The sequence below is a fragment of the Boleophthalmus pectinirostris genome, unplaced genomic scaffold (genome assembly GCF_026225935.1).
Source record: "Boleophthalmus pectinirostris isolate CB_2022bp ecotype Guang Dong unplaced genomic scaffold, ASM2622593v1 HiC_scaffold_6, whole genome shotgun sequence".
Taxonomy (NCBI): domain Eukaryota; kingdom Metazoa; phylum Chordata; class Actinopteri; order Gobiiformes; family Gobiidae; genus Boleophthalmus; species Boleophthalmus pectinirostris.
The window spans coordinates 10,111,736-10,121,911 of record NW_026571447.1 but is presented as its reverse complement, the minus strand read 5'-3'; the positions used below and the strand labels follow the sequence as shown (position 1 = coordinate 10,121,911).

Below are 10,176 nucleotides of genomic sequence, written 5' to 3'. Positions count from 1 at the left end.
GCAGTTATAGCAACAAGAGGATTTTGAGGCTTTGGTTTCATGTTAAAATATGATATGCAGGCTTCTTCTCCTGGTTGTCCTCTGTCTCTTTGGTGAGTCTTCAAGCTTGGAAGTGTGGATTTGTTTATGTTTCAAAATAGTAAAATATGTGTAAACTTGTATCTGGAACTTGGGCGTTGCTGTGTACTGATTTGTGTGAAAGTTTTAGTTAGTATTCCAAGTAATAATAAAATACAGAATAGTTGTACATGTATGTAGTTTAAAATTGAGAGAATAAGCCAATAACCATAATTTCTGGACAAATCAGAATACTAAAGCCTCAGTATGTAACTTTTTGACAAACCAATAAATATCCTAAAATAAAAGCATGTTATTTGGTTATGGATATGTTTATTGCACTCAGAAACATAGATAAACATGTCCTTACGTGAGCAGGCTTGTATGTCCACAAATCTGACTCGTACTTGACCTAGAGCAAGGTCTCTTCCTGCTTGTTTCCATGGAAATGTTGTTCCTTTGGCTATAATATTCCACAGTATGGCATAAAACTCTCTATCTGGAGAATTTTCTGATGTATGTTTTTTTTACTTATATTTCTGTGGAATCATGCAGTTGACTTTCTACCTCTAGAAAGTTATTTACTTTAATGTTTATAATGGTACATTTAGTATTTTTTAGTAAAGGAATAGTTTATTTTAAAAAGATCTATTTAACATTGTAATAGATGGCACAACAATAATAGTGATATACACGTAGAAAGACGCTTTAGTGTGTCTCTCAGCAGATTCTACATACAGTAAATATGCATTACTCAGCACAATAGCTAAGTTTCATCTGATGTCCTGAGAACAATATAATAAGTCATATTACCTATAGTTACTTACCCAGTTCAAAACCTGGCAAATGTAAAACAAAAAAATAAACATTGCTTGTATGGATGTTTTGAATCAGGTTTATAGAATGAATTAAAGTGGTAGCAGAAATAGTAGTAGGAGAAACAGTATTCTGAAGTTTATATTTATTCTCACATACTGTCTCTCTGTTTGATTATAGTAGTAGCAGTAGTAGTTTTAGTTGTAGCATAAGTAATATTAGTAATAGTAGTAGTAGCAGCAGAACCAGTATTTAGCAGCTCATTTATTCTCACATACTGTCTCTGTCTCTGATTATAGTGCCCTATGACTAGGTAGCAGTAGTAGTAGTAATAGTAGTAGTAGTAGTAGTAGTAGTAGTAGTAGTAGTAGTAGTAGTAGTCGTAGTAGTAGTAGTCGTAGTGGTGACAGAAATAGTTTTAGGAGTAGCATTAGTAATAGTAGTAACAGCAGTAATAGTTGTAGTAGCAGAACCAGTAATTAGTAGCTCATTTATTCTCACATACTTTGCCTCTGATAATAGTGCCCTATGCCCTGGGCGCCAGTAGCAGTAGTAGTAGTAGTAGTAGTAGTAGTAGTAGTAGTAGTAGTAGTCATAGTAGTAAGTTTTACTTAATGTATTTTGTACCTGCCCAAGGACTGCAGATGGAAAGTTGCTTGTAACTAAATCTGGCACAGAACATCTTTTTCTGTGTACTGTCCTTGTTTTAAATCAAATTAAATAAATTAAAAAATAGTAGTAGCAGCAGCAGAAGCAGTATTTAGTAGCTCATATCTTACACTGTCTCTGTCTCTCTGATTATAGTGCCTGATGCCCTGGGCGCCTGTGCTGAGGTGGACTCCATGACTGAAGCTGTGGCTGGAGAGAACTTCCTCCTGGGCTGTATCTCCTGTAAGAGGAGGGAGGAAGTGTCAGCCTGGACCTCTGTGGACTGGCACTTCAGACCCTCAGGAGAGCAGGACTACAGGCACGTGAGTACAAACACCACACAAAGCTTTATGAACCAGATTTGCCAGTGTCATATTATAACTTGAAACAATGAAAGCATCAAATGTAATACTTTTTATAAAGAATTTAGCTGATTTTAAGCGATTCAATTGATTTCTTATTTTTTCTAGTGTGTTTTTGTGGATTTGGTTGGCTCAAAGTTGAGACACTGACTAAATAAATGTCCTAAAAATATGTCTTTAATCACACCATAATGAAAAGTTATTGCTTTTCAGTCCAGTCCAAAAATGTAGTGGAGTAGAAAGCACAGATACCTGAACTCAAATGTAGCAAGTAAAAGTAAAAGGTATCCACTGTGAAACTGACAGATCCCTAAAAATTGCACTTATTGTATTTTTACCTTGTTACCTTGCACCGCTGATTATGATACCACTTCAATCAAAAATAACAACCACAAACATATAGGCCTAGTTATTGTAAGCCATACTAGTATTCATTCAGCATCCGTTCAGTCTATTAGCAATGCAAAACAATATCCACTATGTACATGAGGAGGCTAGCATAATGAAAGGGAGGGGATTTTAATTATCCGAGTGGTTCCATTGTTGATAATAAATATTTGTTTTGCAATAGCATTGCTAGTAGTAGTGCAATAAACTGGCTTGTTCCATGTATTCCTGCTACTTTGAATTTCCTTTTGGATCAATAAAGCATCTATTTATCTATTTCCACTGACATTGACTGAATACAGTTTGCACAATGTGAAGAGAAGAGTGAATGTTATTTATTTATTTATTTTTTAGACAGGGGCTGCAGATATCATGTGACTTATGTACAGGTAGTTCCATAACTGTTACCTAGCAACTATAATATTAACAAGAGGTTATATAATCATACAATATTTACGTAATAGTTACGATTAGAGTAATAAATATAGTTCACCTTTATTATGTTAAATAATGGTTTAAAGTGTCGGAAGTATTTTTCCATTGTTGTTAACATAGGCCGAGGTATTCCCTTTTAGAAGTCAGCTTCCTGTATTTTTGTACTTTTTTCTACTTTTTTCCTCAAATTAACAGATATAAAACTATGATAAATATTTACCAAGGCTACTATCCCACCAAACCATGTAATAATTATAAAAACATGAAGAACTTCAATACTTCTTACTAAAATGAAAGTCACACAGTGGCTTAGGGATGTTTTATATTTTATTAAATTTGAGAATATCAGAATGACACTTCTCCTCTATTCCAATTAATTCCTTTCTTTTAAATTATTTGGGCACATAATGTATATGGATTGTCAGGATGGGCAACTCTTTTTGTTGGTGTTGTTATTTAGATTGACAATGTTGGTGTGGTTGTTTTATTTCATTTTTTGTGTGTGTGTCATTTTGATATAAAATTTGATTTTACTATTTGTGATGTAAAGTCAATATTGTACAATATATAAGTAAGTAAACAAAACAAAAAACTTGAAATACCGTATACACCTTTATTCTAAATCTGCACAACATACTTTTATTCTTCTACTCTATTTGCATAATTGTGAACATAAATATCATTGGTTGAGAGGTCAGGCATACTTTGCTGAGTGGTGTATCATTGTATCATTGTGTCCTTGGGTAAGACACTTAAGACACTCAACTCTGCATACACTGGTGTATGAGTGAGAGTGTGAAGGGGTGAGTGGGTGAGTGGTTTCTTGCTCTGCTTTGAGTGTCTGCTTTGAGTGTCTTGAAGGTGGTAAAATGCTCCTTAACATGTGTCATTTGTTGCGGCCCAGTGGCAGAGTGACTAGCACTCATGCCTCACAGCAAGAAGGTTCCTGTGTGGAGTTTGCATGTTTCTCCACGTGTCTGGATAGGTTTCTTCCGGGCACTCCGGTTTCCCTCATCAACCTAAAATATGCTGCACAGGTCTCCAGGAAGAACAGTTGATAGCTAAGGTCAATTAAATACAATCAATCAATGAACCTACTCGGGGACGACAGGTGGAAATTAGCACTGGTGCTACAACCTGGTACAATGCATCTCTCCTGTTAAGGTTAATGTATATTGTGCACTGTCCCTGTCTCATTAAATAAATAAACTAACTAAATGTTACACTATGATATATACTGTATTTACCATAGGCACTATCCCACCAAACCATGTAATAATTATAAAAATATAAACAACTGTCCTATACATTGGGCACAATAAAATCCAGGCACTCCAAAAAAGTAAAAGTTGCACATGGAAAAGTATAGTTAAATGGCCAAAGCCAACATGTTTCACCTATGGCTAGTCTTCATCAGGGCTTGGTTAAAAATTGAAGCATGGGCATGGCCTTTAAAAACACACCAACCAATGATAAGGACAGATAATTAGATTAATTAGATTACTTAATTAGAGACACACAAGGCAGGTATAGAAATGCAATATGGCACAGGCAAACAAAAAGTATAGATGATAATAATATTAATACCAATGAAAAATGTAATAATACAAATAATTGAAAAATATACATATATAACATTTACAAAAAAGCAAGACAAACTAGAAAAGCACTCAGAGAGCGCAGACCTCCGCCAAGGAATACCCCCATTTTTTATATAAATTGCGATAAAATCAGTCTTCTGGATCAGATCTAGATCAGCCTTTGGAATATGAAAGAGGATCCCATTGTCCATCCCTGAGTCAAATTTCATGGGGTTTGGTCAATAATTAACCAAGATATTGAGAAACTAAATTTTTGGCCCCATTTACCACAATGTTAACTAAAATTTCAAAGTGATCCAGAATCCAGGATTTCTTCCGGATCACCCCCAAAATGAAATCAGTTCTTCCTTTTCACATTTCCAACAAATCCTGAAAATTTCATCAACATCGGTCCATAACTTTTTGAGTTATGTTGCTAACAGACAAACAAACAAACAAACAAACAGACAAACGCCGGCAAAAACATAACCTCCTTGGCGGAGGTAATAAAGTCCTCATTCAGTCCAGGACATTCACATGCTCTTAATTTATGATTCCATAAAGCTTCTCTTTGATTTAATTCTTGAAGTGTATCCCCAAAATCTATCTGCAAAGCAGACTGTCATTGCTATTCTGATTTTCACAAAAATGTTGAGCCAACTGTCCTATGCACTTTCATAACCTATACACCTCTGTATCAAATCTGCACAACATACTTATTTTATTTTATGTTCTTCTCTTCTTTCTTAGATCTTCCATTATGAGCACCCCACCGCAGACATCCTCCATGAAGACTTCAGCGGGCGTCTGGAGTGGCACGGCACCATGCACGCCGACATCCAGATTGGCGCCATCTACCTGAGCAATGTCACCTTCAACGACACGGGCACCTACCTCTGCACCTTCCACCGCACGCTCTACCTGCCCATGATGAACGAGAAGGTCACTGTGGAGAAGGAGGTGGAGCTGACCGTGGTGGCTGTAGGTCAGAGGAGGCCCTTTAAAATCATGTAGCTCTAGTTGACGCGGTGAGGAGGGGGAGAGTTAACTAGAGGCACTGCTCTGTCTGAAGCTCTATTACGCAAGTTAGAGTTTAAAGGTCCCATATTATACTATTTTCTGATCTATGTTATAATGTTATTTCTGCATCAAAAACACACTTGAAGTTGTGTTTTGTTTCATGTTTATCACATAGACTCTGCATATTTAGGCTGAGTTCTTCTCTCAAATTGAAAACACACGACATGACAATGTTCCACATTGTCATGTCGTGTGGTAATATAGGAAGTGCCCCACTGTGTTTTTAAACTCCATAAACCTTCACTAGAATCATTTGGATGATTTTAGACCTGGAAATGCCAATCACTACCGAACAAAAACTAATAGGTAGCTGTTAATTTGAAAACTACGCATGTTAAGGTATGGAAATGTAGACAGACTAGGATTACTCAAACTTGTGTGAACAAAACACAACTCCAGGTATGTTTTTGAGTAGGTGAAAACATTCTGATATGACTTTAAGCTCACAAAATTCTGAATTCTGTGTAATATAGGACCTTTAAATATACTTATGTTCTCATAGCTTTCCAGTGTCAGAAAAAGCAGTCCCTTTGCTGTCAAGGTGAACAACTGTAAATATTGATTTCATTGCATAAGCTCCAGTGAGCAGAACATGTGATTTTGTGTATCGTGCAATTTTGGAAAGCATACATCTTTCTCAGAATCCTATCTATGCCTGATGATACTTTGCAGCTGAGGTCATCAACATTCTCTGGGGGTGTGATGCTAACTGAAGACACTGCTCTGTCTAAAGCTCTGTTACTTAAGTTAGACTTTAATCCAAGCTTTATTTTAACACAACCTGACCCCCGTAAGGAACTAAACTTACCAGGAACTAGAACTGCTGAAATGATATGTGCTGTTAAACAAGTCTCTTACACATAAAATTACAGTCACAGGCCATCTAAAATTAGTCATCAGTTTTTCAATTAGTCACTCTCACCTTTATGATTTGGCTGAAAATCAAAGCTCCTAAACAGGACCATGAATGCTCATGTTGATCACAGGCTCCTGAAAACGTGCTGTTTAAATCCATTTTATATATTTTCTTGAATTTTCAAGACTATGTTTTAATGTGTGCATTGTGTCACTATTAGCCTGATTTATCAGCCAGTTTTACTTTGTTTCACTTTGTACAAACCGTCTGACCTCGCAGCCTTAGATTTCATCTGCTCTACTGTAGGTGGGTACTTTTTATCATTTAACCAATCGCTGCTATTTGGTTGTGACATATGTAATACGCTGCTAACAGGGCTAACTGGTATATTAAGCTTTTCCCAAATCCCATAGGAAGAAGGGCAATAACATCTTTCCCTTGATGAAATTCACCAAACATTCTCTTTGTTCCGGCTTTAAATCCTCGGTCTTGGGAATCGTTGACAACACTGAATATATCACTCTTCCCTGATTGACTGGTGTTGGAACTCACACTTCTGGGGTTTTTGTGAACAGTCTATTGTATTTTGATTCCTGACCTAGGTGCCGGAGAGAAATGAAATTGAGGGGAGGCACTAGGTGGCTCTAGCCTAGCTATATCACTATAGAAACTTCAAACATTCTACCATACATATACATGCAGAACACCCCCAGCATGATGTTACTGCAAAGTATCAAGCCTAAAGACATGAAATATGTCATAGACCCATGGATGTCATAGCCCCTTGCTCTCCTTGTTTACTCTAATGACATCTGTGCTTTGTGTTTCAGCTAATCGGGAGCTGACAGCAGTGATATCAGAGATCATGATGTTTGTGCTGATTGTGGTTCTGCAGCTGTGGCTCATTGTGGTCCTAGTTTACTGTTACAAGAAGATCTCCGCTGATCACGAGAGGAGAGAAGCCAGGAAGGCTCTCCGGGCCCAGGAGCAGGCGTAAGTGGCTACAGGCTTTTCAGATTCTACAGAGCGATGATGTCCTGCTCCCCTTGTTTATTTTTATACTGTTATATCTCTTAAAAATATTTAAAATGTAAATTTACTCATTTTTAACAAATCATTTCTATTAGCAATTAGGCCCTGTAACTTCTAACTGTGTCCCATCTGAGAGAGAGAGAGAGCGAGAGAGAGAGCGAGAGAGAGAGCGAGAGAGAGAGAGAGAGAGAGAGAGAGAGAGAGAGAGAGAGAGAACCTTTATTGATCTAGAAGGAAATTCAAGTTTTGCTGCAGCAATATTTACACTGCACTTCTCAGTTTTCTTCAGTTTAACAGAAGGACAGGTCAGGTAGGGTCAGCAGATCTGTGTCAGGGCAGTTTGAGGAGAGGAAGAGCCAAAAGAGAAGCATCACAGCAGGGTCCAGGGGGAGCCACGTGAACACAGCAGGAAAGGCCTCACTCTCTACCAGAGGTGGGGACTTGGAAGTCGTGACTTGGACTCGAGTCAGACTTAAGTCACTATTTTTAGGACTTGAAACTTAACTTGATAAAATGGACTAAGACTTGGGACTCGACTTGGACTTGAGGCCTGTGACTTGAGAAGACTTGAGAAATCAAAATTTATATCTGAATTCTTTCTGTTCTGACTGTAATGATTCACACTAAGATCTTGTCAAGACATTTAAAAAGAAAAAAATAACAAAATTAATTTCTACAACTCTTATATACTCTATAAATACTCATATATAAATATACTATGATTTTTTAAGTACAATTTATCTTAAAATTCATATAAATTCCAAAAATCTAAGCTATATTTAGTACTTTGGTTTATAGACTTGAAATGACTTGAAGCTCAAAGCAGATGACTTGGACTTGCCTGTATTTGGCTTGGGACTTAACTCAGACTTGAGGTCAAGGACTTGAGATTTACTTGAGACTTGTAAAACAAAGACTTGATCTCTGCTCTCTACGCTCTGTTGTTTTGGTTGGAGATGAAATGGGCCATTCCCTCTGGAAGGTCTCAAAGTATTTCCTCTGAAAGTCCTTCTGCCACATTTGCTTCAACATATGGTGTTAAAAGCCTGTAGCATCTCAAATATGTGATGTGTTTTTCATGGCTGATGTGGATACCGTTTGTTTAGAATCCAGTAAAATGAATAGCCGGTATCTTTCTGGACGTGTGTTGAAAAAAATCACAACTTGATATTTTTCCCAAATCTTTCAGCCATAATATGAAGAAGGGATTTATGTTTAACTTATGTTTTGACTTTTCAGGCTCTTGGAATCCAAAGACAACTGCGATGGTGTGCAGCTGGAGTAACCCTATCTGTGAGGGAAACCTGAGCTGTCCTCCTTGTGTTATACAGTTAACTGACTGGTCTTAGAAATGTGCACATCAGGGCTATTTGATACAGCCAAGTACATATGACTAAATACTTTTTTTTCTCTTTTGCGCCCAGTGACTGCAGAGGTGGAGGTTTGTTATTATATAAAACTTGTAATCTTTGTAATGAATGAATCAACCTGGCATGAGACATACTGTATTCTGTTTTTTTATATATAAGACTGTTTTTGTGCATTGTCCCTAATATACAAAAATAAAATTCTAATTTCAATCTATATATTTTGATAATATTTCAGCAAATATAACACACTACATAAGATTGGCATTATATATACTCAAGTAATTCAAGTAAGAGTTAAAAAAAAAAACACTCGGGGATACTACCTAAGAGTGACCACTTCGAAGCAACAGCTGATTCATAATTTGTAGTTAATGTAACTGAACAGACAAGATATTAAATAAAACTCAAAATCTGGTATTTTCAAATGAGAAATGGGTAAAATGAAGAATTTGAGAATTTTAAAACTAAACCATATCCAAAGGAGCAGTATCCTGATTCATCAGCCAGTTTCACTTGGTAGAAACAGTCTGACCTCGCAGCATTAGGATTTGTTTGCTTGATGGTGGGCAGGTAAGTTTTTTATTTAACCAATCGCTGCTATTTGGTCATAACATATGTAATGCGCCACTAACGGGGCTAACTGGTATATTAAGCTTTTCCCAAATCGCGTAGGAAGAAGGGCAATAACGTCTTTCCCCTTGATAAAATTCACAAAACATTCTGTGTTCCGGCTTTAAATCCTCGATCTCGGAATTCTTTGCCAACAGAGAATGTATGGCTTTTCGCTGATTGGCTGGTGCCCGGACTCACACTTCTGGGGTTTTTGCAAACTGTCTAGTGTATTCCGATTCCTGACCTAGTCTCTGGAGAGAAATGAAATTGAGCGGAGGCACAAGGTGACACCAGGCTGGCTAAAGGAGCAGTGCAAGAAACACAAATGTTCAGATCATGAAACACTGTCAACATTAAGTTTTGTCACTTGAAGACTTACTCACAGTTGGGAGAATAACCAAATCTTATACTCAAGTAAGAGTACTGTTACACTATATAATATATTACTTAAGTAGTAAAAGTAGTTAAACATATTCAAATAGGGACATTTAGAGGTTATAGCACCTTAAGTACATTTTCAACCTATGAAAGCTGCTTTGTTCTCCTTAGCCACTGCCCACACCAGGCTCCATGTGGCTGTGCTGTTGTGACCTTGCCCTGTGACCTCCTCCTTTCATTAAATGTGATGACATGGTGAAGATATAGGGGGAGGAGATGGCGATTCAAATTTCTGTAAAGGTCCAGCTTCTTTAACTTCATTCTGTGGACATTTGGAGGAATTGTCAATGAGAAAGAACACGGAATAATACTGATTAAACAATTTGCGTTATCATGAAATGAATGACTGCATTTCCAGTGCTTTGTAAGTATTCTATTTATCTATTCAGAATCACTAAAATACATATCAAGTTATCTTGTTAGCTGTACAGAAATATGCTATTTCAATTTTACATTTCTAATGTACATATTGAACATCACACCTCAGACTAGCATTTATTTTG

At 36.9% G+C, this 10,176-nt stretch overlaps 1 protein-coding gene across 1 annotated transcript; it reads left to right on the top strand.

The window, feature by feature from the left end:
* si:ch211-225p5.8 (uncharacterized protein LOC555567 homolog) lies at positions 1–8,837 on the top strand. The gene is made up of 5 exons (XM_020936153.2): positions 1–92; positions 1,678–1,844; positions 5,036–5,270; positions 7,052–7,214; positions 8,493–8,837. The coding sequence occupies exons 1-5, from the start codon at positions 50–52 to the stop codon at positions 8,536–8,538; spliced, it is 654 nt and encodes a 217-aa protein (XP_020791812.1). The 5' UTR covers positions 1–49; the 3' UTR covers positions 8,539–8,837.
* The last annotated feature ends 1,339 nt before the right edge of the window (positions 8,838–10,176 follow it).